At 45.6% G+C, this 27,271-nt stretch overlaps 2 protein-coding genes across 9 annotated transcripts in view; one reads left to right on the top strand and one right to left on the bottom strand.

Moving 5' to 3' along the window:
* Positions 1-124: 124 nt before the first annotated feature.
* On the bottom strand, positions 125-21,436 carry DRC3 (dynein regulatory complex subunit 3). 4 transcript variants are annotated; one of them, XM_081889225.1, is made up of 13 exons: positions 21,159-21,436; positions 18,237-18,461; positions 17,426-17,542; positions 16,296-16,462; positions 12,610-12,756; positions 11,097-11,216; positions 8,450-8,562; positions 7,204-7,378; positions 5,358-5,489; positions 4,038-4,108; positions 2,610-2,733; positions 2,324-2,455; positions 125-503 (listed from the first exon to the last, which is right to left on the bottom strand). In XM_081889225.1, exons 2-13 carry the CDS (start codon positions 18,394-18,396, stop codon positions 396-398), a joined length of 1,566 nt encoding a protein of 521 aa, XP_081745351.1. In that variant the 5' UTR covers positions 18,397-18,461; positions 21,159-21,436; the 3' UTR covers positions 125-395. The 4 variants fall into 4 exon arrangements, with proteins under 4 accessions (XP_081745351.1, XP_081745352.1, XP_081745353.1 ...); XM_081889226.1 differs by lacking the exon at positions 21,159-21,436 and adding an exon at positions 20,947-21,111; XM_081889227.1 differs by lacking the exon at positions 21,159-21,436 and adding an exon at positions 20,744-20,898.
* Positions 21,437-21,794: 358 nt separating this feature from the next.
* The window catches only part of TOM1L2 (target of myb1 like 2 membrane trafficking protein), a 52,028-nt gene continuing 46,551 nt past the window's right edge, over positions 21,795-27,271 (top strand). For all 5 annotated transcript variants that reach the window (XR_014163046.1, XM_081889220.1, XM_081889219.1 and 2 more), the window contains exon 1: positions 21,795-21,939. Coding sequence is in view for 4 of the 5 variants with exons in the window: in XM_081889220.1 (XP_081745346.1) it covers positions 21,888-21,939 (52 nt within the window). In the remaining variant the exon portion in view is untranslated. The remainder of the gene's footprint in view (positions 21,940-27,271) is intronic.

Here is a 27,271-nt window from a genome sequence, read left to right as displayed (position 1 = left end):
AGACAGCACACCAGTGCTAATTGGGTCCTCTAATCAGGTTTTAAATTAGTTCATTAGCCTACGATTTTTGTAGGTTCGACTACCTATGTAATTGAAATGAATGCAAAAGATGGAAATGACCCACTTCCTGTATAATTGCTTTATAAATACAAGGCACTAATTTAAGTCAACTCCTTTTGCTTTTAAATGCCTCACTATCTGCTTTAGTCTACTCGTTCTGATCGTCAGACGTTGGAGGGGCAGAGGATTCCTCCCAGTAGGGCATCTCTTTTTAGAAGGAATATTTTTAGGGTGTCTTTTCAGTAGGTAGGAGACCTCCAGGCGGATTCACTTCCCAAGCAGAAAGCCACAAATCCCCAAATGGGGGGCAGGGGCAGTTCAGTGTCGAAAGCCAGCTACATCTCCAGAATGTCCATGTTGTCCAGCTCACTGCGGAGATGGTCAACGTATTGGTTAATTTCCAACACACGGCTTCGGTTTCTTTGAATTTCAGTCTTGTGAACCTGCAGGGATTGAAACAGTTGGTCCGGTTCACACTTAGCGCCAAGCTATGGTTTGTTTAACAAACCTGTTTAACAAACCACAAGTTAGCCATAGATTGCCCCACAGATGGTCAAACAAATCATGGCTTGTTTCTGCAAAGTGTTTTGGGTTTTTTGGTTTCTTTTCCCTAGCTGTGCTTGCCTCGTGCCTTTGTAGCTTGTTGAGTGCCGGGGGGGGGGGGGGAATGGTAAAACAAACCATGGTTAAGGAAGGATGTTGGGTTTGCACATAACACCAAGCCATGGTTAAAACAAACCCAGGTTCATAAGCCAACAAAAACCAGGGTTTTCATATCATGGTTTGTTGGCAGTAAACAAACTATAGTTCAGCTGCTGGGCAAGATTTAATAAACCATGGTCTAGCATTCTACTGTATGTGAACCAGATTGTGTGTAGGACCTCGAAGGGGATTTCAGTGCTTGTCCATTCAAGGCAAATGCTTGAAACCTGAAGAGCCAAGTCACTAAGATGTGACTTCCCTAACTATCTTAGTTCCTCCCTGTGGGTAGCCAACCAGTGGTGCAGCTGGGTACTTTTAGGCCCTAAATTTAATGGATGTACAGCGCTGCCCACCCACTTCCTTGCTTTAGATGGCCAAGTGTATTATTTCAGCAGTTACCATTTCTCTTCCCACTCCTCCCCCTTCACGCTTTACAACTGCTGCTACATTCCTGCTACGGTGTGTGTTTTTTTAAGTTTCCACCCCTGATTTAAGAACACAGTGGCTTTGCATTTAAAACTTAAATCATAGCCTCATCATGCCTAAAGGAATAAAATGGGGTTTACTTCCGCTGCCCTGATGTGAAACACAACTATTTGGGAATAAAAGCACCACTTTGGTGCAGAATGTAAAGTATTTTTAAATAATAAAATGAGAATCTGAAACCATCCACATGCCTGGATGACCAGCTGGCCACTGATGTACAACACTTTCTGTAATAAGAAGGAAATGATCCCTAGGGCAACCCCTGGTAAAGCCCAGTTTGTCCATGCCGGGCCTGTTTGCCACTGCCCCATCACCTGCCACTCTTTGAGTGATCCTTTTTTGGGAGGATGGCCTGAGCTGCAGGACCCTAGATACAGGCTCTGAGGTCCAATCCTAGCTGCACCACTGAAGAAGAGGAGTTGGATTTGATATCCCACTTTATCACTACCCCAAGGAGTCTCAAAGCGGCTCACAATCTCCTTTCCCTTCCTCCCCCACAACAAACACTCTGTGAGGTGAGTGAGGCTGAGAGACTTCAGAGAAGTGTGACTGGCCCAAGGTCACCCAGCAGTTGCATGTGGAGGAGCGGGGAAGCGAACCCGCTTCACCAGATTACGAGTCCACTGCTCTTAACCACTGCAGCCAACCCCAACCGCCAGTGGCGTAGCATGGGTTACCAGTGCCCAGGGCCACACAGGGGGCTAGGAGGAAAGGAAATGGACTGAGTATGCATGCACATTCAATTATCTTAACAATGTCCCTGTCACCCAGAGGATTGCAACCGCAGGGATAAGGAAAAAAAAGAGTTGTTGTCTGGAGAGGTCACTTCCTAGTTTGTATAGAGAAGCCATTTTCAACAGAGCTCAGTGACGGAAGCAGGCAGCACCGGGTGTTGAAATTTTGTGCCCCTAACAATTTTGCACCCGGGGCAACTGCCCCGACCCCCCCTCCCCAATATGCCACTGCCACCAGCTAGCTTGTTAACAATAAGATGAAAGTGCTCATGTCCTTAATGCTGGTTATTTCCTTCTGTGAGAAGGCCTCCTGCAGAGGGACAATGGGACTCTTCACTTACCTTCTCAACCAGTGTGGAAGCCCAGCCATTGGCTTTAGTGATAATTTCGTCTTCTCGGTTGTCAATCTTCAGGAGGTGAATGTCGTGAGAGGCGTTGACGGCGTTGACAATGGTGTCTTTGTCCACAAAAAGCTAGGAAGGAAACCAGGTGAGAGGAGGGCCATTTATTTTGGCTGTAGACAAGCCACCATCCCACAAAGGGTCATCTCTTAATGATGAGTCACGCCAAGAGTGTTTTGCCTGTTTTGGTCTTAATGACGAAAGGGGAGAAGGAGGAGGATCTCACCATCCGAACGTCATCCGGCATCTCCTCATCAAACTCGCTCTTCACTATTTTCTCCAGTGTGTTGACGGATATCTCCAGGAGCTTCTCGTGGTGCTGGTTCTCTAGATCCCGGCACTGAGCCATCGTAGGAGAAAAGGTTAAGAAGCAAAGAACAGGGATGGCTCTCAGCAACCCTTTCCTACTGCCCAGTGTTTGAACAAAAGGAGGCAGGGAAGGCTGGCCGAGAGTATGGAAACTAAGGCCGTGCACACATTGCCAGCTTAAAACACAATTCTCTCAATTCGGATCTAAGCTGGTTTGGGGGAAGAATGCATCAAAACACAGTGGCTGGATCTACACTCACCTTTTAAACTTCATTAGAATGATATTAAACATGTTCTAAAACATCAAGATATTTGTATCTCCTCTGCTTCCTTTTCTGCAAGGTCTACCCAGTTTCTGGAAGGGGAGAGCTCTGCTATGAGCTATGCCATGCAGGGCCACCCAAGATGGACAGGTCATAGTGGAGAGTTTTGACCAAACGTGATCCACCTGGATCAGGAACCGGCAAGCCACTCCAGTATCCCTGCCAAGAAAACTCCATGGAGATGATAGGCATGCCTGGCGTGCTCTGGTCCATAGGGTCACGAAGAGTCGGACATAAATAAAGAACAACAGCTCTGCTGGTATCGCATTTTAGTAACATATTATTAACATTTAAGAAGAACGTCACGTGGCTATATGGTTATCATGGAACCATTTTAAAACTCATTTTTAGCGTTAAAAACCATGAGTGTAGATCCATTCAGTATTTTGTAAGATGCGACAGGGTAGGTCCAGGAGAGACATGGACCATGACTGACGTCGTGAGTGCACTGATTCCCAAACCAGTGGTGGGAGCACACTGGATGCGGAGCGCATGGGAATGTGCACCCAGCCTCAGTTTGTGCTCATTGTGACAGCAAGGACTCAGCCCTTCATGGCCCAACAAAGGTCCTTGATACACTCCCCAGGGATGCTGCTTGGACACTCCCGCCCCAGTTTCCAAGCTTCTTGTACTTCTGGTTGGCAGGAGTGGTCTCGTGGCAACAGAACTTCCTTTGTGGGGTGGAAGTGTAGAGGCTCACCACCCTTGCTTCTCAGGGTTGTCCTCCAGGAAAGCTAAAATGCTAGCCCAGGATTTTAGGTTGGAAATGCTGCTATTACATTGAGTATTATACCGCAGCAGCTCTTCAGATAGGTCTTGGCACAAAGAGTGAATGGAGAGAAAAGCCCTGTGGTTCTTAGGGGCCTGAGAAATGCTTCCAAAACTGAAATCAATCCCGGCCCTACCGCACAGTAATGAGAATCAATCGAATGCCATACAATGTGGACAAGCCAGCTCTGTTGCTCGGAAGCAAAGCGCCCGCCACAATTTGCAGCTCTGCGCAAGCGACAGCAAAAGGATATATTCCTTGTTCGTTTTCTATAAAGTTCGACACCAGGTCAGCGATGTTCCTTTCAAAATCCTTTATCACTTCCTTAGCAAGAAAAGAAAAGGGGTGGGAAATTAGAGGGCAAAACTGAGTTCGACTCGAAACAGTTTGACTCCCACAAGTTTTGGAAATCGGGCCTGAAACACACAGGAGAATCTACTTTCCTGCCATTTTTGCTGACTATTTTATTTATTTATTTTAATTAATGTAGTTAACCAAACATATATATAGATAACGCTTTAATGTAAGAAAAACTCACAGCAGTTTACAAAATTAGAAAACGAAGCATTAAGATACTCAGCAAAAACCAGGTTGCAGCAGGCATTTAAAAACATGCAAAAGATGGTTGAAATCAGCTTTAGCTAAAAAGACATAAAACACGTGTGACTTCCACATGTCCGGACAGGCTTCACCTAAACAAAAATGTTTTAAGTAGACTCCAAAAAGAATGTGGTGATGTCAACCAGCAGGAAGTTCCAAAGCTGCCATCACACCAAAACATCGATTTCTTACAAGTGTGGAACAGGTATTACGTGACACCTTTAACTGCCAGTTCCACAGATCCAAGTGGTTGAGCAGGTACATATGGGGAAAATGTTACGATAATGAAGCAATGCTGCTGCAAAGTCCTAGCTTGAAAAGTAAACATGATGGGAATGTTGGGACTGTTCGTGGGAAACAGAGGGACAGTCATTTCACAGTGCGAAGCACCGGAATTAGCTCAGAGTGAAATTTGAGCTCTTCCGTTTATTCCTGTCCGGGATGTACAGGAAGTGTTTGTCACAACACTGCTGGAGTTTGGAGAGAGCAGTCATGTTTTTTGTAATGCTGCAAAGACAGAAATAAAGGCATGTAAACACGTTTCTGTCTATCTCTTTCCCCTGCCTGGGGGAGGCAGGAAAGAGGGTGTGTGCTTCTCACGTTTGAGAAGAATCACCGATCGAGACCTTGCCTGCACTTGCTGGGGAATGCAGCCAGGGAGGTCAACAGGGAATCAAGCCGGGTGCCTGGGATTGCTGCCAGCTTCTCCTGAGAAGGGCTTGAATTTCCCGACAGGAAAGTGATCCTGCAAGTAAACTCCTCCCACACTATTAATGGATTTTTGCACTAAAAGCAACACCTTGAACTTGGGCTGGGATCAAATGGGCAAAACCAGTGCACGTCTCACTCCTGCCAGCAACCACGCTAACTGCAGCTTCTGATCCAGCACAGGGAGGCTGCACACAGAGTGCAGTGCAGTAATACAGCCTTGGAGTCCCCAACACCTGAATGTCCAGCTCTGACAGGTTCATACCTCCAGCTGATCAACCAGCAGCATCTCCTCAGTCATCAGCATGTCCGAGAGCTTTGTGATTTCAAAGTTGTATTCAGCCAGTTTGATCTCTATAGCTTGGTTGTCGCTGAGGTTCTGAATCGTATCTATCACCTGTGTGCTCAGCAAGAAAAAGAAGGTTAGCGGCTGTTGCCCCGTGGCAGAAATAATTCATTTTATTCATTATTGGTGGTGGTGGTGATACTCTGGTGCACACAATGGGAATGTGAAGAAGTGACTAAGTTGTTAGAATTCCTGCTCTGTGATTACAGTCATAGGATTGTTGTCTTTCACATGACGGTGTATGTTTTGAAGTGGGAAGTTACAGAGACAGGATGTTTGTGTTACTGTGTTGTGGGACTATTGTCCTTGTTCTTTTCCTCTTTGCTGTCTGATGCGAGAAAGAGAGAGGGAGCCATGCTGCAGTGCTCCATGTGTATTTATATGTAAATAAAGTAGATTAGCCAAAATGCTGAGTTGCTGAGGTCTCTGACGCAAGCTGCAAAGACTCTGTGGATCCCTAAGTGTGCCGGTGTCAGTTGGCATTGGTCGCTGTCCTGTTCGGGCTGAAGAAAGCTTTTGAAGCTCCCCAACGATCGACCAGGAGGGAGAGAACATGCCCATCGGGCATGTGTCTCTGCCAGGGTCCTACTCGAGTGTAGGCCAAGCTCCTGACAAAAGCTCCCACAGGGATTTTCAAACTATTCTATGAAAGCCAGACATTCCTTCTGAAGTTTATAAAGAGTTCCTCAATGTGGCCATGGTCCTGGGAAGGGTTTCTGCACAAGCCACAAGGCCTCTGCAGGCTCCCACTTAGCGTACATTTCACTTATGTGTGCGGGGAATGTGACCCCTGGGGTATAGTGTGCTTTGACTGACTTAAATCTGGCTAAAAGCGTTTAGGATTAGATGCAAGTCAATTGAAAACAAAATACATCAATTTAAACAGTTTGTTGCCTTGGTTTACGTCAGCACCTGATGGTACTTTCAGGATGTCATCCTTCGCACAGTCACGGGGAACGGTTACTAACGACATTCTATCCTGTCCCCCAGCAGTTCAGGATGGTATACATGACCCCCCCATTAACTTCTCACAACAATCCTGTGAGGTAGGTCAAGCATAGCAAGAAGGATTAAGAAGTAACATCCCATCTCGAGGATGTAGCTTCCTCATCAGACTGTGGGGCTGACTCCCTGGTCGCTTTGCCTGCCCGAGAGGTTTAAGCCCTTGCTACAGTATTGACCAGGGACGCGGGTGGCGCTGTAGTCTGAACCACAGAGCCTAGGGCTTGTCGATCGGAAGGTCGGAAGTTCGAATCCCCGTGGTGGGGTGAGCTCCCATTGTTTGGTCCAGCTCCTGCCCACCTAGCAGTTCGAAAGCATGTCAAAGTGCAAGTAGGTAAATAGGTACTGCTCCTGCGGGAAGGTAAACAGTGTTTCCGTGCACTGCTCTGGTTCTCCAGAAGCAGCTTAGTCATGCTGGCCACATGACCCGGAAGCTGTCTGTGGACAAACGCAGGCTCCCTTGGCCTATAGAGCAAGATGAGCGCGAAACCCCAGTGTCGTCCACGACTGGACCTAACGGTCAGGGGTACCTTTACCTTTACAGTATTGACCTGTAAAAAATCAGAACTAAATGGCTGTGGTGGAGCAATCCTGGTTTTCATCAAAGATGGCCTGGTTTTGTAATCACTTAAAGTGGCAAACCTATGGTCCTCCGGAGGTTGTGGGACTCCAACTCCCATCATCCACCTTGTGCTCACTGGGGCTGATGGAAGTTGTGAGTCCAGCTGCATTCCCCATCCCTGGCCCAAGGTCCCTCGTGTACCCCATGATTCTTCTCTTCAAAGTCGTGCAGGATTTTGGAACACTGCTGGTGGTTCTCTTCCAGGGCTTCGTTGAGGCACTCATAGAAGAGGGCAACCTCAGCCTCTCGCTTCTCATATTGCTTCAGGCCGTACTCAAACAGGTTCTCGCAAATGGCCACAAATTTAGTCTTGTATGTGAAGTTGGAGTCAAGGAGAGAACTGAGTTGTGTTTGAAAAGGAAAGAAAAAAGGCTTGTGTCTGCTTCCGCTGTCATGTTTGGGCTGTTGCCTCCTGTTGTTGGAGATCACTGTGACTCACAGTAGCCCTCATAACAAGCAAGAAACCCCACTCCAGAGAACATCCCATTCTCAGGGTTTATCACCAGTTCTGTCCCAAAGCAGAAAGGATGTATCTCTAAAATTTATAAAACTTGTTACTGGCGTTGGAGACCAAAGATGAGATGGTAAAGGTGACAATGACAAAATGGGCCATAGATAATGGTTACAACATAGAATTGTCCGCAAGGGAAAAATCATGGGCCAAAACAAAGAATTTCTCTGCCTGTTATCTTATTAAGGAAAACCTACAAAAGATGATGTACTTGACGACCAGCACATTAGTGAAAATGTATTTAAAAGGGTCTAATCTATGCTGGAAATGCCACAAGGTGGAGGGAACCCCGATTCATATGTGAAAGTCGTGTAAATACACTAGAGAGTATTGGGAAACGTTCCGCACAGAATTAAAAAAAGATTCTAAAACTCACATTTCCCAAAAGACCAGAGGCCTTTCTATTAGGGATAATAGGTAATACCATGCCAAAAAGGGCACCCAATATCTTTCAGCTAGAATAGTATATGCGAAAGAAGAGATACTCACTAAGGAAATTTGGTAGAACAAATTGATAGTAACCATAGAATTAGTAACCATGATCGCGAAACTAAAGAATAAGGATTAGTTAAAGATAAGAGAAGAGTGGAGGTGTTTGGGAGATTATCTTAGAGGGTACGAAATACAATTTAACCTACAAGTAGGGGTTAACATAAGAGCAGCAGATAACATCAAAAAAGGAAGACTTGAAATGATAATGGGTGAAATATCAGGATGTGCAGCAGATCAAGATTTGCCTAGCGTGCCACAGAGAGATGGATTGGGAAGTCTTAGGAAAAGAAATGAGCGATGGATACTGTATGATGTGTATATAAAAACTGTTAATTTTTATTTTTTTTTAAAGTTGTGTGGTGGTGTTGTTTTTAAAAAGGATATATCTCCAGTAGCTCTGGCACTCCAGGGAGGTAGAGCAGTTTGGCTGCTTCGGGATCGTCTGCAAACATGCTGTCAAAGAGGAAGCTTCCGTTCAGATACTCCACGTAAGCGCGCTGGAGAGCGAAGCAAGGAGGGAAAGAACAGGAGTGAGCTGGTAGTCAATCGCACCAAGCAAGCCAGAGTTAACTCTTCATTGGCACAGGCGTGTCAGGCCTAATGAGCGCAGCAACTCAGATCTTGCCCCCATGAAGCAGTTGCCAAGACTAAAGGTCCCTGTCTCCCCACAAGCGTCTAGGTTCCCTTCTCTCCAGGGCTTTCCCACAGCAATTGGAGACTGCACATGCATGAAGGCAACCTCTCCTCCACCTTTTTCATGCCTCTTCTGGTTCTGGGAGGGGAGCTTGTCACAGCAGAAGAGGGAGACACCTGTGACTCTTTCCCAGCCTGACCCATCTCTTTCTCTTGGCCTCCCTCCCACTTCAGCTTCTGCGTCTGATGCCGGGCTTCTCTCTGTCACAGACTCTCCCTGCTCACTAAGCTCTGTTACCTCTTCAGCTTCTGACACATCCTACTCCCTGTCTTCTCCCTTTGACCACTCACATTAGTCCCACCACCACTCCCTAGATTCTGGGTCTTCTTCCCTTGGAGGTTCCCCAGCTGGTTCCTCCCACCATTCTTCTGCATCCAACCAGTCAATGACAGGGAATCAGAAGAAGACAGTTGCCCAAAGGAAATGGGGAGAATCTTATGCCTTAAATTCAGATGGTTCTGTGAGATGCTAAGAAGAATAATGAAAGGGCCGGGGTTCCTTAAAATAAATAGCAGGCCAGTTAACACAATGTAGAAATGCATATTGTATAATATTTATGAAAAGAATCACCTGTTTTCCAAAAATAACAAAATAAACAATGTATTCTTTCACAGTTCATCAACCCTCAGCAGACCATATTGACCCTGAGAGCTGGTCATTTGAGGACAATAGAGGCAATGTGGTATAGTGGTTAGAGTGTTGGTCTAGCAGCTGGGAGACCAGGGTTCAAATCCCCACTTGGCCATGAAGCTCACTGGGTGACTTTGGGCCAGTCGCTGCCTCTCAGCCTAACCTACCTCACAGGGTTGCTGTGGGTTAAAAATTGGGGAGTGGAGGGAGAACTATGTACGCCACCTTGAGCTCCCTGGAGGAAAGGTGGGAGGCAATATGAGACAAACAAACATACATACATAGGTAAAACCAGAGGCTGGAGAGCTCCAGGTGAACAGAAGAGAAATTCAAACCGGGTGTGAAGTTCAAATGAAGCCTTTTAGATTGCTCTCTGCCCCAGCCCCTGCCACTTTCCTTAAAGGGAGTCTCCAGGCCTTGAACTGCGCACTCAGTCTCTTCCATCTCCCCTCTAGGAGGTTCCTGTTCTCAGCTAAACACCTGCCCAAGTGGGGGTCAAGACATCCAGGCATCTGTAAATCTCCCCACAATTCCCTCTTGCCAACTGAAGTCTTGCAAGGAGCTGAGCCCTACTGAGAAAGGCTCCAAAATTACAGAACCTTTTCCTCACTTTGGTTAGCTCTCCAGAGACAACCTCTTTCAAGCCATTAATTAATTAATTGAATTTATATACCTGGAGGTCTCAGGGCAGTTCACAGAAAAGATCACAATATAGAAAATAAAAATAAAAACAACCCAATAACACACACACCCTCCGAAAAAGAGCCACATTTTAAAAGGGTATAGGATGTCAACGAGGTCAACCAAAGGCCTGGTTAAAAAGGCACGTTTTTGCCTGGCGCCTAAAGGTGTATAATGAAGGCGCTAGGCGAACTTCCTTGGGGAAAACATTCCACAGATGGGGAGCCACTGCAGAGAAGGCCCCGTTCTCGTGTATGAACTGTTTTGTACAAACTGTTTGGTTTAGCTTTCCACTTTGTGTCTGCTGAATCCACAACTGTTTTCTTACTGGTTCTTATTTCAAATATCAGTGTTCAGAGACCAACACCTATTCAGGAGGCTGAAAGAGAATCCAGTATCTGGAGTCGGTGGAAGAAGATTGGAAAAAATTTAAAGATTATTTACAGAAACACTGTAAAATTAATGAATGTTAGGAAAATGTTGGAATGAAGTTATATGGCTTTAGCAGAAATGTTATAAGGAGTTAAGGACAAATAGATTTTTAATGCATTAAAGGGAAAAAATAAGGTTAGAATAAGTTAAGATAAATTACAGGACAGAAAACAGAGGAAGATGGAAAGGAATTGCTGAAACAGTTAATTGAAGTGGAATACAAAAAGGGAGGTGTGAGGAGGTCACGGAAACAAGTGAATGAAAGATAAGATACTGAAACCATTGGATGTGTTTTAAATTGTGTTTGTTTTGTGTTGTTAATTTAATGTTTAGTGTTAGTGTAATGTAGTTAATTTAATGTTTAGTGTTAGTGTAATGTAGTGTTTTTGTTATTGTATTGTATTGTATTGTTTTGTTTAATTCTTTTGTTTTTCTCTGTAATCTTTAAACTGTTAATAAATATTATGTTAAAAAAAAAGAGAGAGAATCCAGTATCTGTTGGGTTCTCTCAAGATCCCTGCGATCTACATTCCTGCTTTGCAGGGGGTTGGGCTACAACTCTATGATTCTACAGACGGCCCAAAAGGAACATACCTTGTGATATTCCACCTGTTTCTGTTGGGCATCCAGAACCTGCTGCTTGGCCATAGCCAGAGTTTCCCCATGTCTCATCTCCTCGATGGCATACTGGTATTTAATCAGGGCCATCTCTCTCTGGGAAAAGAAAACAGAGATAGGCGGCTTAGAATCCATGGCGTAGCAACAGATGGACTATGCGGAATTGGCATAATTGACACGGAAACTACATGATAAGGATAACTGTGACTTTAAAGATGAATGGGAACCTTTTAAGAAATATTTGAAGAGGCAACAAAATGAACTGGACTCTTTGGCAGGATTTGAATAAACATTCACAAACTCTTTATTATAATACATAGATAGATAATTTGAGGATCTTTACAATTTTATAACATGCAGATAGAAAGATGTGTTGAGAAACCAGAGAAAGGAGCTGAGGGAAGTCTGGGGTGAGAGGGTGGGTTTTCTGTCTGGGGGGAGGGGGGAAATGGAGGGGGGACAATGTGGAACATGTATTTTGTTAAAATTACTGTGTTGAAATTTATACTAATTTTTTTAAAAGAATCAATGGCATAGCTAGCCGCTCGGGTGCCCAGGGCAGTGCACACACCCTGCACCTGGGGGCAGAGCAAGCCGCCAATGGGGGCGGGGCGAGCCAGTGCAGGGCACAGTGCGCAAAGCCTCTCCACCGCCTCCCCCTCAGCTGTGGGGCAGCTGAGGGAGAGGCAGTGGGCAGACGCAAGCCCCATGCTGCCGTTTTAAGCAGTGGGGAGTCAGCAGGTGCCCAAGTCACCCCGTCACTCCCAGGAGAGATGCGTGGCTCGGGCATGCTGCAGGCCCTGTGGTAAGTGCCAGCCCCCACTGTGTGGCGCCCAGTGCCAGCCGCATTTCGTTGTGCTTGTTATGAGCCCAAAAAAGTTCCATGAGCCCAATTTTTTTGTTTTTTATTTTAAAAACTCATATTTTTGCCCTTTTGTCACCCCCCTCAAGGATGACACCCAGGGTGGCCCGCATCCGCCACATCCCCCTTCCTATTCTACTGCTTAAAATAAAAAGGTAAAGGGACCCCTCACCGTTAGGTCCAGTTGTGACCGACTCTGGGGTTGCGGCGCTCATCTCGCTTTATTGGCCGAGGGAGCTGGCATACATGACTAAGCCGCTTCTGGCAAACCAGAGCAGCACACAGAAACACTGTTTACCTTCCTGCTGGAGCGGTACCTATTTATCTACTTGCACTCTGACGTGTTTTCGAACTGCTAGGTTGGCAGGAGCAGGGCCTGAGCAACGGGAGCTCACCCCATTGCGGGGATTCGAACCGCCAACCTTCTGATCGGCAAGCCCTAGGCTCTGTGGTTTAACCTACAGCGCCACCCGTGTCCCTACTGCTTAGAATAAGGGCTGTCAAATCCCAAGGCAGGCACCTGCGGGGAGAGGAGTGAGGAGGCAGCCCCACCAGCTTTCTGGCACTCGGGGTGGATAGGAAATCTAAAATAGCAAGAGATAAGGGGCTGAACTTTTCCATCCTTACCGAGTTGTCATCTACCAGTCTAAAATCCAGGTACACAAGATCGGGGAGATAAGCGGCGATGAATGCGGAATACACTTCGTTTTCGCACACTGGGTTCCCAGCGAGGTTCAACGTGCGCAGGTTTTGGAACTTCCTGAGATAGATCACCTGTGCCAAGGTGACAGAGAAATGCAGAGAGCCATGAGGACAAAATATTTATGGGAAAAATTGAGATTCTCACAAAAGATGAACAAGAGGAAAGGGGGTGTTCTTTGTTGGAAAATGTCAGACGGAGTCATTAAACATCTGCAGACTCTTAGACTTTTTACTGAATGAGAACAAGATCCTGCTAAGGTATCTCTTGTGGTTGGTGGCTCCCTGGTTCAAAATACAAATGAACCCAGAAAAATAAATTATTACATGCTGATGCACATAGCACACATTGTGACTTCTGGACAAAAAACCCTGTGTACAGTGGTACCTCGGGTTACATATGCTTCAGGTTACATACGGTTCCGGTTACAGACTCCGCTGAACCAGAAATAGTACCTCAGGTTAAGAACTTTGCTTCAGGATGAGAACAGAAATCGTGCTCCGGCAGCATGAGGCTCAATTAGCTAAAGTGGTGCTTCAGGTTATGAACAGTTTCAGGTTAAGAACGGACCTCCGGAACAAATTAAGTACTTAACCCGAGGTACCACTGTACTGGTTTCTTTCTGAAAGCAGATCCATCCCAACAGACGGAACCATTAAAAGCAAGGATCTTTGGTGCACAGTTGCAGTTATGCCATAGGTTGCGAGGGAACACCTCACCCCCTGCAAGTTTCTAAACCTCATGGATATCAAGGGAAGCTAAAACAACCAAAGTTTCATCTGCTGCAAGCATCACATCTATCCGGGTTCTGTGAAGGGTATCCTCATGCAGTTTATTAGTCTAAAACTACTATCCACAGGAAAATGCATTTTTACTGTCTTACAGTGAAATCCTATGTGTGTCTACTCAGAAGTTAAAGGGATACCACAGCTGATTTAATATGGAAAACAATTTCCCCCATTTCCCCTTCTCCTGTTGCGCATTGAACAGCCTCCACAAACACCCTTCCCCCCGGCTACACACACACTTCACCAGGGGGTGGGGAGAAAGATCACCACCACAGGTGTTCACTGGGGGTTAAGGTCAACTCCTTCAACCCCTTGGAGAGGCAGTGTGGTGTTGTGGTTAGAGTGTCAGACCCAGCAGGCCAGGGTTCAAATCCCCCCTCAGCCATGAAACTCGCTGGGTGACTCCCTTAGGCCAGGCACTGCCTCTCAGCCTAACCTACCTCGCAGGGATGTTGTGGGGGATAAAACGAGGAGGGGGAGAACCATGTGTGCCACTTTGAGCTCCTTGGAGGAAAAAAAAGTGGGATATAAATGAAATCCATCTATCAATAAAATCCTCATTTCCAACTGTAACCAAGTGATAAGTATGTGTAACAACATCTGCCGACACTGCTGTCTCTCTGCTCTTGACTTTCTTTCCCTCTCCCTATCTACTGCTGTAATTTCAATTTTAGATCACCTCTCACCATATGAGCCTTCATGGACCCTGCAGTCATAATCTTTTTTGTAAATAATTTTGTTGTTGTTGTTCATTTTCAATTAAAGACTTTCAAAATTTAGAATCATAGAATCATAGAGTTGGAAGAGACCACAAGGGCCATCGAGTCCAACCCCCTGCCAAGCAGGAAACACCATCAGAGCACTCCTGACATATGGTTGTCAAGGCTCTGCTTAAAGACCTCCAAAGAAGGAGACTCCACCACACTCCTTGGCAGCAAATTCCACTGTCGAACAGCTCTTACTGTCAGGGAGTTCTTCCTAATGTTTAGGTGGAATCTTTCTTTCTTTATAACAAACGAGATTGAATCTTACCACATTAAAACACAAATAATAAAACCAATTATACAATCCAAATTAAATAATTTCAGGGAGGCTTCCCATGTTCTGGATGTTGGGAGAAATTTTCTCATACTTTTTTTTCCTGCTTTCTGCTCTGTAGTTTCCCCTGCAGTCACCATCTGAGGCTGTTCTCTGTCCATGAGAAGTCCTTAGGGCTGCAACACGAGTACGGGGCCTTTTCTGTAGTGGCTCCCCGCTTGTGGAATGCTCCCTCCAGGGAGGTTTGCCTGGCATGTTCGGAACATGTCTTTAGGTGCCAGGCAAAATGATTCCTCTTCTCCCAGGCCTTTGGCTAACAATCTATGGCCTTTTAAGCTGTGTGTAGGGTCTTTTGCGTTGGTTTGTTATTGTGGTTTGTGTTTTTAGATTCTTAACTGCCATATGATCTTCGAATGAAGGATGGCGTAGAAATTGAATAAATAATAATAACAATAAGAAGTTATGAGGTAGGTAGTAGACAAGATTTGTCTGTGTTTTACGTTGCTTATGTAACTCTCTGTTAAGGCACCATGCATTGTGTGATAGGAATAAAAACAGTGGGATGCTTTTAAAGAAGAAAAAGAAAGGAGACTTGGTTCACCGTTCACAAATTTTAGCCTCTCGAAGCCCATTCTCAGCCCCTCCAGTCCCTGTTTACTGGCAGATAGTTGCCTACAAATACTGTTTGCCTCTTCTCCTTTGTTGCATCCTTTAATTACTTATTCCTCTTTACTGCACTGTGTTATGATTAGAATAGGGTACCCAAGAGGCAATAGGGAGGTGGACAGTGCTGTTCCAGATAAACTGTAACAACTACTCCTGGCACCAGATGTTATTTGGGCCTAGTGAAGCTACTGGAATTTAATTTGTTAGGCTAGTAGTTTTCAATTTGAGTTCTGATTATGGAGGGCTGCTAAATGTCAAGTCAAGAGCTCTGAAGACAGACTGAACACCCCCTTGGCTGATTTTGCTCTCCTTGTAAATATGCAGCTACAAACAAGCATTGGGTGTGCCCTAGGGGCATGATTTCAGTCCACACAGTAGAATTATATTCATTTAAAATACCGATACCCAGCTTTTTTCCAATCTGCAACAAGGGGATAAAACGCTAGCCTACTGACAGTGTTGTTGAATACTGTAAAACAGTATATATCAATGTGGCTATTGCAATAAGTGCTGCAGCACAGAATTCAGAATTTGTGCCAGCCATAACCACCCTGTTTTCTATCCATCTTCATCACCAGTAAGCATTCTGTGGCCAATGAGCACAATCAGTCTTTACTGAGCTGTTTTGCACACATCCACCTCCTTCGGGGTTTATCTTTCTAACCACCCTTTTTTGTCCTGCTGCAAACCTCTAGAGGGGTTCCTTCAGTGCTTGCTTATTCCTTCTTCTTGGGTGTAGATGGTGCTGTTTTGGCAACATAAATATTGGCACTGGGTGAATGAGTTCGCTCTGATTGTACACTGAGCACAGATGTTTTCTAGTGATTACAACAGGAGATTTACAGTAGATGAAGAAAAAAATATAAAAAATCCTGCTCCAACAGCGACTCACTAGATGGCCATGGGCATGTCACTCTCTAAGCCTCAGATCCTCGGCCATGAAATGGAAGTGACCATCTCTGCCAGAGAGGTGTTGGCGGACAAAGAGAAGTAGCAGCTTCAGCCTCCATATGTCTACTTAGAAGTAAGCACCACTGAGTTCAGAAGAGAGTAACTACCGAGCGAGAGTACACAGGATTGCCACTAGAGACTTTATATGGCTTTATTAATTAAACTCTTACATTTTCCAGAGTTTGAATGTTATTATTTCCTATAGAGAAGACTTGAAGTTCTTGGAGTGTGTCCAGATTCTCGATCTTAGAAATCCTGTTGTTGTACAGACTAAGATCTTGCAATTTAACGAGCGCATCTAAGCCTTCAATGACTTCAATATTGTTGAAGGACAAATCTGGGGGAGCAGAAAAAGAACGTGGGAGGCAAGAGCTCTGAGAAGGAAACCATTCAAATCCTCTTAGGGAACTCTTTCCTATACACAGAATCAGTTTTTTCCTCTTTGTTGGAATCATTAGGTAGGAGGTGACTTAGCCCTCCCTGGAACTTCTTGTCCGCTTTTAAGCATCATATGTGCCTCTTCTCCAAGGGGAGTTGCCCTACATTTTGAGAACCACTGTTCTAACTAGAATGTTTCAAATGCGTATAGGTTTCAGAAAAAAACATTATTTTCTATCCTGGTTCTGTTTTCCCCCCAACAGGAAATCATATATCTAGCAAATATGAGTAAGAGGGAAGACTCTGAAGAGAATGTTGTTCGGCCTTCTTCTAACAAAAGGCAAATTGATGAGGTCATTCTGTCTTTTCAAGGGGCTGGAGTGGAAACAAAGTGGAGGTCAGTTTGGCTGGGAACAAAAACTGTCTCTCATCAGGCAGTGCTACCCTAGGAATCTCAAATGCCATCTTCATTCTAGTTGCCATTTGGTGGCTGGTATGGAATTATTATCTTCAGAGTTTACAGGTTCTATTCAGCTAGGCTTTACTCAGTGTGGACCTATTGAAATTAATTGGCGTTCATTAATTTCAGTGGGTCTATTCTGAGTAAACCTTAGTTGAATGCCGCCCTATGACACCAGTCTCCATCCCGCACAGGCAAAATTCCTGATCAATGCTCAAATAGAATTTGCGGTCAAACCCAACTAATGTCAACTTGGGAGGGGAAGGGTAGCCAATGAAGCTTCAGGACCTTGTCTGGAGTAGTATATTGGGGGCTGCTTGACACATGATACAATTCCAACAGGAAATCACTTCCAAAATACACCAGGGTGCAACCACCAGCTGGAATGAAGTGAAGGTTGCTCTTAATTCCTACACAAAAATTTCACAGCATTTGTTGTGACCCTGAAAGCCACCATCTTACCCAGCCAGACCAGATGAACCAGAGTATCCAGTGCCTCGATCTTCTCAATGATGTTGTTGTCCAACTGCAATTTTGTCAGGTTCTTGAACTGCCAGAGGTTGTCAATCTTCAGGATATCTGAAGCCACAGGAAGGGAGAAGTAGAATCATGCAGGTGTTTTGGGAGGCAGTTCCCACCATATGTAGAGATAGGGAAGAAAGTTATTCAGCTTTCCTTTTAAAGCTAACCTAAGTAATTCATACTTCCCAAACCAATATGCGGACCAAAATCTGCCTATCCTATGAAACTTGCACTTCTCCCAGTTTTGCAATGCAGGTCTCAAACCAAAAATGCATACCAAAAAAGTGTAAATTAGGAAAGAGTGCCCACAAAAATGCATTACATTAGGGAAAACTGTGTACCAAAAATGCATTCTATATGAGGATAAATGCACACAGCAACAATGTTTTGTGCAGACTTTATTTTAAAAAAGCTCTGCACCATACTATCTGATGTGGAAATGGGGCAACCTAAACTTAAGATAGGAAATCTGAGACACTGGAATTCATGGATTTGCCCATCCCTTGGCATAAATGGGAGGAGCAGAGAAAAGGGAGAGCTATGGGAGAGCAGGAGACTAATAGATGGCAGAGGGTGATGAAGCTGGAGGAGCAGAGATTAGTTCAAGTATCTTCACAATCCTGCCTAAAAGCGGATGTTTAACCACTGACTGTCCACATGGCAAATCTCCATGTTGCAAGGACTTTGCAGTAAAAGAGCCTTGATCTTTTTCTTTTTAAAAAAAGTCCCTGTTTTGTATTCTGATCCTTACTTCTAAAATCAAGCTGCAGCGCCAAGACATCTTTGAAATTGATGCCCTCTTTTTTGGCCAGGAGGCCTGCTTCTTCTTGAGGTCCTTGCTCCTCGACGGCCTTCTGCAGCATCTCGTCATCGATTACATTGGGCTCTATGCTATCATACAGTCGACTCATCTTGAGCAGAAGACGTGCCCCCCAAGATTAGAACTCAAATGGATTGCCCTGGCCTGTCGCAGACACTGAAACAGAATGACACATAATGCCTCATTCACATAGTAGGAGCTTCTGGGAGCTGTCCACACCGTCCGCATAATGCCCATCTACCACGCCAACATACAGTCCACCAAACTATCCACTCTTCTACGCATATCCCCAGCTGGCGCCTCATTCTTCTTATATATGGAGATGGTACAGGCAGCTTTGTGTGAAGAAAGGGATAAATCATGAAGGACATGACTGTCAGTAATGGCAAGTGAACAGAACCTCCATATTCAGCAGCACTCTACCACTAAAAATAAGGCACTGTGGACAAGCAATGAAGGAAAGCTATTGCTTCCAGGCCCGCCCTCTGAACTTCACAGCTTCTGTCAGGAGTTGGCATCCTAGTGCCAATTCAGTGGGGGAGCCAACCCTGTTTTTGCTACTCCAGCTCTCTGCAGTTCATGCTGATTCCCTTTCAAAGTGTATGAATGGTTGAATGGTGATAAGAGGAAGGACGACTAACAGCCTCTGTACACTTTGCTCTCTCGCTTTGGGTGGCGGTGCGGGTTGAGCCCAAAGGGTGACAGCAAGTTAACGAGCAGTGGTGGCAGCAGCAAGAACCTAAGAAGAGCTTGCTGGATCAGGCCAATGGCCCATCTAGTCCAACATCCTGTTCTCACAGTGGCCAATCTGATGCCTGTGGAAAACCAGGAGAAAGAATTGAGCACATTAGCATTCTCTTGAATAGCAACTGCTATTCAAATACATTATTTCCTCCAACCATGGAGGCAGAGAGTAGCCATAGTGGCTTATAACCACTGATAGCCTTCTCCTTCGTGAATTTGTCCTTTAAAGCCATCTAGGTTGCTGGCCTTCACTGCCTCCAGCGGAAGCAAATTCCATAGTTTAACTATGCATTGCCTGAAGAAGCACTTTCTCTTTCCTGTCCTGAATCTTCCAACATTGAGCTTCATTGGATATCCATGAGTTCTAGGGTCATGAGAGAGGCAGAAAAACTTTCTTCCATCTACTTTCTCCATGCCATGCATAATAAACTACTGTCTTACTCACCTTTTCTCTGAACTAAGAAGTCCCAAGTACTGCAACCTTGCCTCATTAGGGAGTTTCTCCATCCCCTTGATCATTTTGTTGGGCCTTTCCTGAATCTTTCCTAGGGGCTCAACAATATCCTTGTTGAGCTGAGGCAACCAGAACTGTACACAGTTTTGGAGGAGGAGGAGGTGGACCACAGTTAGCTGCCTTACACCGAGTCATGGAATGAAAGAATTGTAGAGTTGGAAGGGACCTCAAAGGTCAAGTCTAACCCACCACAATGCAGGAATCTCAACTAAAGAAACTATGGTAGAGGGCCAGCCAAAGATTTAAAATCTCTGTTTTAAAATCTCCCATGGAGGAGAGGTCCATCTAGCTCAGTACTGTCTACACTGACTGGCAACAGCTCTTCAGAATTTCAGGCAGGAGTCTCTCCCAGCCTTACCTAGCTAGGGTTGCCACCTGTCCTGTACAATGCAGGACTGTCCCGTATTTCAGTGTAAAATGCTACGTCCTGTATTGATACGGTTTTTTGTCCTGTATTTCAGGTCTTCACTCTTTCTCTCTGCCAAGTTAGGGATCCTCTCCAAATGCATGTGTTTGAAAGGGTGTGAGACAGGTCATGTATTTGAGCTTTGGGTGGCCAAGCACAGAGAGTGTAATGGTTATAGGGGTTGCTCGTGCGTAAGTTGCCGCCACTCTTGGCTAGGTTGCCTGGTTAAACCTTTTCTGTCTGGACAGCCCTTCACTTTGTGGATGTTTCAGTTGCTAGCAGAATCCGTCAGTGGGCGTTTCTTGAACTTCTTCCAGCAAAGAAGTTCTTTGATGCCAAGTCTACGCCTACTTTCCCTGCGCGGAAGTCTTCTGGCAGGGTGGGTGTGGGTAGCGGAGGACCCGTGCTCTCCCCGCTGGTCTCCGGCGAGGAGTCCTGGAGCCCCCTCGCCAATTCCCCCATCTGCCCCCCTTTATCCCTGGTGTTACGCTGATTTCCTTCTCCAGCCGATGAGCTCCCTCTCTCCCTGCTGGGCCCTTCTCCAGCATCGCTTGGGAGCCTTGCCTCCACCTCTGGCTCCAATGGCAGTTCCCTGACAGAGAGTTTTACAAATTCATGTGTATCTGAATGTGCTTGTGACAAATTCCAGAAGGCCCATCCCGTGAGGCTGCAATAGAGTGTAATAGATTGCTTTGAAGTCACATCAGCATCAGATTAAAATAAAATAAAATTACCCCGAGCCATATTTTGCCAGAACAAAGGCGGCAAGGCTACCTGGAGATGCCATCGGGGACTGAATGTGGGCCTTTCTGCTTGCAAGGCAGACGTGCTGCCACAGTCCTTCCCTACTGAGGACCTACTAAGGGAGGGGGTCCACTTCAGCCACCCTCCCACCTGTCAGTCTGGAGCTGGAATGGCTCAGCTTCCCCCTCAACCCAGCTGGGCGCTGTTGGAAGCAAGATGCTGGCTTGGCTCACACAGAGGTTGAATCCAAAGTGGAACTTCGACCTGTCATTCTTACAGCTGCACCGATAGAACTTCCGCCTGTCATACAAATATGAAAGGTGTAGGACAGCAAACAACGACAGCACGTGTCATATCTACACATCCTATCCCAGAACATCCTATGCCCACTCCCCTTCCAGAGCCACCGAAACCCCACCCAGCCCCGGATTGCTCAGCAGGTTACCAGCGCGTCACTTGACCAGCTCACACTGAACCCACAGCCGCCTTCCTCCAGCCTCCCCAAAGGTTAAAAGCTCGGGTTAGGCCCCGTTGCTAGGGATGCCGCGGCCGTTGCTAAGGGCAGGTCGCGCCGGCCCACCGGGCTTCCGTCGTCACGTGTGACGCAGGTCGGCCGGCGACAGCGGCAAGCAACCTCGACTCACGTCCGCGTGTTTGTGTGGGGGGGGGCGCGAGAGAGAAGGAACCAACCCGAACCAACTCGCCCAACCAATGACAGGGCGCATAAACAGCCATTCCCCCATCAGGATTGGCTACTCGATCCGAGCCTTCGGCGAAGGTTATCCAATAGGTTTATTATTATTATTTTTTGAGAAAGCTTTGTCCAATAGGCTGTCTCCGGAGGCGGGACTTATCCCTCCTCCTCGCTCCCGCCCCTCGCCCTTTCCCTCCTCCTGCTTCCCCGACAGCATCGAGGCCGGGCAGCCTGGCCTGACAAGTGATTGGCGCTCGCGCTCGCTAATGAGCGCTCGGCCTTCGGGATCGGAGCCCGGGCGACGACATCGCGGGGCGGGCTCTGCTGTGGGGAAGCGGAGGTTCTGCTTGGCCGGAGAGGCCTGTCAGTCACGGGCCGGAGGCGGGGCTGAGGAGGTTTGGGCGGGGGGGGGGATGAGGAGAGGAGGCTCCGAGAGGTGGAGCGGGCGGGGAGGCCGGTCGGGTTTGTTGTCATCCCAAGATGGAGTTTCTGTTGGGCAACCCTTTCAGCACCCCGGTGGGGCAGAGCCTCGGTAAGAGAGGGGGCGGCCGAGGGGAGCGGGGCAGGGGGGCAGGCCTGAGGGGACGGGGGAGGGGGAGACGGGGGGGGGAGAGAAGCCGCCAAGGCCCCTGTCAGCGGGCCAGGGGGGAATTTGGGCAGACGCAGCTTCTCCCTCCTGGGATGGCAGGAGAACTGCACCTGAAGATGCACCTGAACCGGCTTCACGGCCCTCCCCGTCTTGGCCCCCTCTTGACCCACGAAGGGAGCCCCGGGCCTGCTTGGCGTCAGGTCACGGCCAACCGTGAGCCAGGGATGGTTCTGGGAGGTGAAAGTCTTTCCTCTCCAGCCTCCTTGTATATATTTTATTTTAATTGCTGCCCTTGGCGAATCATTGCTTCTGTTCTCCTTCCCAGCCTGTCAGTCTGCTAAGTTTGTCCCTGATGGCTCTCTCCCTCTCTCTCATAATTATTATTATTCTTTATATAGCCATGTCATATGCCTCAACTTTAGTCTTTGTGGAGGGATCAGCAGTCTCTTTTTTTTGCTGCAGCAGCTCAAAAGTGACATGCAATATTTTAAGCAAAAAACAAATGCAGGCATTTTCATGCATACTAGGAGCCTTGTAATTCACTCTGTGATGACAGCGTGTCCTAAAAGGTGCATTAAGGACCATTGAATGAGCAGATAAAACCATCCCTGGTTCTTTTCCTCCTGGTAAAGCATTGGCCCCGTTTTGACCTTTTGACTGTGGATTTGAGATGAATAGATTGATATTGTTAGAACTACAATATATGGGTTGCTTTTACAATATGGCCAGGCCATATTGTATCCTCTAGCTGTCCCTATTTCCTGGCCTGTATCTCATCACTGTGCTTGTTTTCTCCCTGTGTTTGCATTTTGAGGATGCCTTGCCAAAATGTTATTAGCCTGAGGTTGTTAGTTTTGTTTGAAATATTTATATGCCATCTTTTAGGCCAAGTACCCTTTCAACGCAGCTTCTGTACAGTATTTAAATAATAAATAACAACAACATGCCTCTTAGGAAATCATCAAGCGATCCCCAAAAATGAAACTGCAAAACTACCTGCCACAGCAGACCTAATCATATCAACAAAGTACTGTTGAAAACTAAGACTTAAACATCTTGTAGCTAGTTAAAACCCTAGTTGTCTGGAGTTGTCACTAATTATGTTTTATTTGTTACATGGTTCTCTCCTTCCACATCTTATTCTCACAACAATCCTGTGAGGTAGGTTAAGCTGAGAGAGAGTGACTGACTGACTCAAGGTCACCCAGTGAGCTTCATGGCTCATTGGGGATTTGAGCCCTGATTTCCTGGTTCAACACTAACTATACTGCCACACTGACTCTCTATTATTCATGATCCAGCCCTCTTCCCTGGTCTATAAAAGTTGATGGGAAGATGCATCTTGTCCTCATGAACATAAATTTATGTGTGTGCACAGTAAAGTGTGCCGTACTGTGCACAACCTGTCATTACATACCTTGAAACCGCTGACATTTGTTTGAACTGTTGATAACAGGTTACAGGAGGACTTTTGTTTTTCTAGTATATCTGCTTTTCTAGTATATCTGCAGCTTAAAGAGCAAACACACCCGATCCTTAAAGAGAAAACACACCCAATTCAGGCAGCAAATGTTTGGGGTTGGAAGAGCGGCAGTGAGGTTAGAGCTGTGTGTACAAGGAATCCTGCCCTGTATACAGTAGTACCCTGGGTTACAGACGCTTCAGGTTACAGACTCCGCTAACCCAGAAATAGTACCTCGGGTTAAGAACTTTGCTTCAGGATGAGAACAGAAATTGCGCAGCGGCGGCAGCGGGAGGCCCCATTAGCTAAAATGGTACCTCAGGTTAAGAACAGTTACAGGTTAAGAACAGACCTCCAGAACGAATTAAGTTCTTAACCCGAGGTACCACTATATATATTTTTGTATTTTTATTAGCCGTTTACATGACCAAACATACAGCATACTTTAAGAAGCTGGTCTGTAAAACCCAATTAGGAGCTCAGTTAAAGGTTGCATTAAACACAAAGTTCTTCATTGTTATACACATGGGGCAAGGCACAAGTCAATGGGAGTTCCATAGGGTTTGTTTTTTTAACTACTCCTTTAAAGCAAGCCTACTGCTCTCCATTTTGCTAAAAGGCACTGTTCTTGTCACCAGCATTAAAGTAAGATTCAGTTGCCAGCCTGAGTGGTTTCTGTATGCAGAACTAGGACTGGGGAACCACCTCATCCTTTGCCTCAGGCAGTTAAAAACCTTAAGCTGGGATGTTATGTTCAAGGCCCTATTTTTAGCTGTGAAATGTTGGAAGATATTGGGGAGCAAAAGAGGAACTGAGGAAGCCTAGGGTGCTCTGAGGTGGGGTGAGTCAAATAATGAAACTGGGAGGAAAGGTGGGGTCAGATAGGACAACCTGACATGGAGGAATCTCAGGTGTGTGTGTAGTTTTTATCACCTAATCATCTCAAATGAGATCTCTTGGGAAGTACACCGAAAAGGATGTCTAAAATGATCAGAGAAGTTAAGAATGACTTCCTGACTGAGACACACTTGAGGAGAGGCTGAGGTTTTCTTGGCTTTGAAAAGCAATGACTAAGTGAAAGTATAGAACTATGATTGCAATAAAGAAGCCTTGTTTCAAAACACAAGAACCTGACTGGTGACATTGATTTGCAATATGTGGTTGATTTTTTTTAAAAGGGAAGCATTGTTTTCATAATGCAGACTTTTACCTTACAGAACTGTTTACCATAGGATGGGTAGTGGTGGTTTGAAGTTGACAATTTAAAGATGACTTTAAAGAACCAAAGAATTTAGCAAATGGTGGATAATATTGCCTGCCAGTGGCTTTTACCTGTCGTAGAACCTCCATGTTCAGATTGATCCCTCATCATCCTTGAACCATCCTATTGGATGGGGGGTGGGGGAGAGGACTGTTTGACTCTCATAACCGAGGGGGGGGGAATGAGGTGGAGGAAGTTGGGAGACAAGAGCAGGTCTGAGGAATATACGAACAGAGGAAGCTGCCTTGCAGCAAGTCAGACCCCCGGCCTATTTAGCTCAGCAACTACAGTGCCTTTCCAGGGTTTCATCAGAGACATTCTTAGCCCTTCCTGGACATACCAGTGACTGAATCCGAGATAATTCTGTGTTCAAAGCAGATGATATGGCTCAAGGAAAGTGAACACAATTGGGCTTCTCCAACAGCATCCAGGTGGGCCCAGAGATGAGGCCTGAGTTTTGTGGCAACTGCTCCCCTCCGTACCATGAGAATAAGATACTGGCCACTTTTGTGTTCTGGTTGTAATGGCAATGCTTGGCCTAAAGCATTATTGTGCAATAATGTGATTATTGGGGGCCCTGTTCCTGCACTGTGCCTCTTCTCTGACTGCTAGGTTTTGTTGTGGGGAGCTGATTGTCCATGGGGCAATGTAGCCCCCTCAGTTGCTTGGGAAACAAATAGCAGATACTATCCCATACGTGACAGCCTAATAAAGGAACAGTCATTTTGTCATTGGGGTCCAAATAGTCTTAGACTCGCCTCTGTTAAACTGCTACACTTTGTTTAGTGGGAAATTGCTGTCCAGCGGGGGCAAGGACTTAAGTGAGCATGCTGTTCAGTGTCAGGAATTTCAGTTTCCATCCTGGCTCTGGTGCTGACCTTTCCTGTGACCTTGAAGAAGGAGCTCTGAGCATCCATCTATTTAAACTGAGACGTTCCCATGGCTTTGAGGAGTTTTTGTTACAGTACAAGTACTGTTAAAAGTCATGGGGTGTTCTGTGCTCAGTTGTAAGTCCCAAGCCCAGCTTGGGGAAAACTGAAAATTTCTGCACAGTGCTAAGCCTACATAAAAGTTGAGAAGTAGTTCTCTAGGCAGCTCTTCTTCTTCTTCTTCTTCTTCTTCTTCTTCTTCTTCTTCTTCTTCTTCTTCTTCTTCAAACTTTCTGTCTTCAGGAAACACTTTCCACATCTATTGTCTTCCAAGAACTCCTTGGGCATGTTCTTGGGTACATTCTCTTTTCAGTGGGCAGACTTGATTAACCTATGGGAGCACACCCAACAGTTTCTTGCAGCTGCTTGCTGTCGATAATGCAATAGAGTTGAATTTTGCAATTGAGGTTGCGCAAGTCATCTTCCAAAGAAGCTTGTGTGCCCTTGATGTTTTTGCCCTTGAGATTTCAAGGAACCCCAGAGTTCCTGGGAACTTAGATTGAAAACCACTGCTGTGTGGTGGTGGTTGATAATTCCTATTCCATTAGTAAGCACCAATTCCAACCAAATCACCAGGCTGTGTTTTTTAAATGCTTCATGTGGTATTCAACTAATTTTTACTCAGAGTAGTCCTGCTGACATTAACAAACCTAACTGCTCTTTAATTTTGATAGCTCTCCTCTGAGTAAAAATGAGTTGAATGCCACTCTTACTTCTGTTTCAGTTTTGCACATAGTCATCAAACAAAAGCAGTAAGAAAAACAGAGCATACATTCTGTTTTATGTCCTAAGAATATATTGTTCATCAGTCCAATAGCATAGCGTAAATAAAGCATTGTCCCATTTGTTAAATCTTTTCCAAGATATGTTGGTAAAAGATTGTTCAGCCCCAAATATTTTTCCAAGGAAGTGTGTGTATGGTGGGTGGACTCCAGACATGCCTTTTCTTTGTAGGAGATGAAGCAAAATCATTGTTTTGTAAAGTTCAGATAATAAACTTTTGCCTGTAAATGGTTTTTGTTGTTGTTGAATAAAATGTTCAGTTCTTCTTGATGGTCCAGTTACTTGTTGCTTTTATTATAGACATAGATACAAAGTGTTGTGTTCATCCATCCGTCCATTCAGTATTTCCAAGTTTATCTTTATTTCTGCATTGGTCGTATATTAATTCAATGAAGCCATTGTCCTTGTTTATCAAATTGTTAAAATTTGTCCCAGTAGTGGAAATACAGATGGTTCAAGGAAAGGGGTGGTGGGAGACATCATTGCTAGGTTCTGTTCCTCCAGCTTACCCCCAGCACAAAAGGCCAAGGAAGACATGGCTCTGTATTTTTTAACAATACCACAATACCCAAGTACCAAAGAGCAGTTTCGTTGACCCGTTTTGTTGCCAAGTGCATCCAATGAAGAGGAATTTGAACCTGTTCAGGCTCAACCCTCGAATCGCTATGCCTTGCAACTTGGGTGGGGCAAAATGCTTGATCCTACTGTTGCTAAGACTTTAAAGGTTTTATATATTAACTATACTCCACCTTTTTTTGCTCCCCATTTGCTGCAAGCAGCCAGTGGGTGCCCCTTATATCTATTATGAGGCATTTTGATAGTGGGGTTTCGAGTGAGTTG

The sequence above is a fragment of the Podarcis melisellensis genome, assembly GCF_964234715.1.
Source record: "Podarcis melisellensis genome assembly, chromosome: 14".
NCBI lineage: Eukaryota > Metazoa > Chordata > Lepidosauria > Squamata > Lacertidae > Podarcis > Podarcis melisellensis.
The sequence above is the reverse complement of the archived record's forward strand: the minus strand, read 5'-3'. Positions and strand labels throughout refer to the sequence as shown.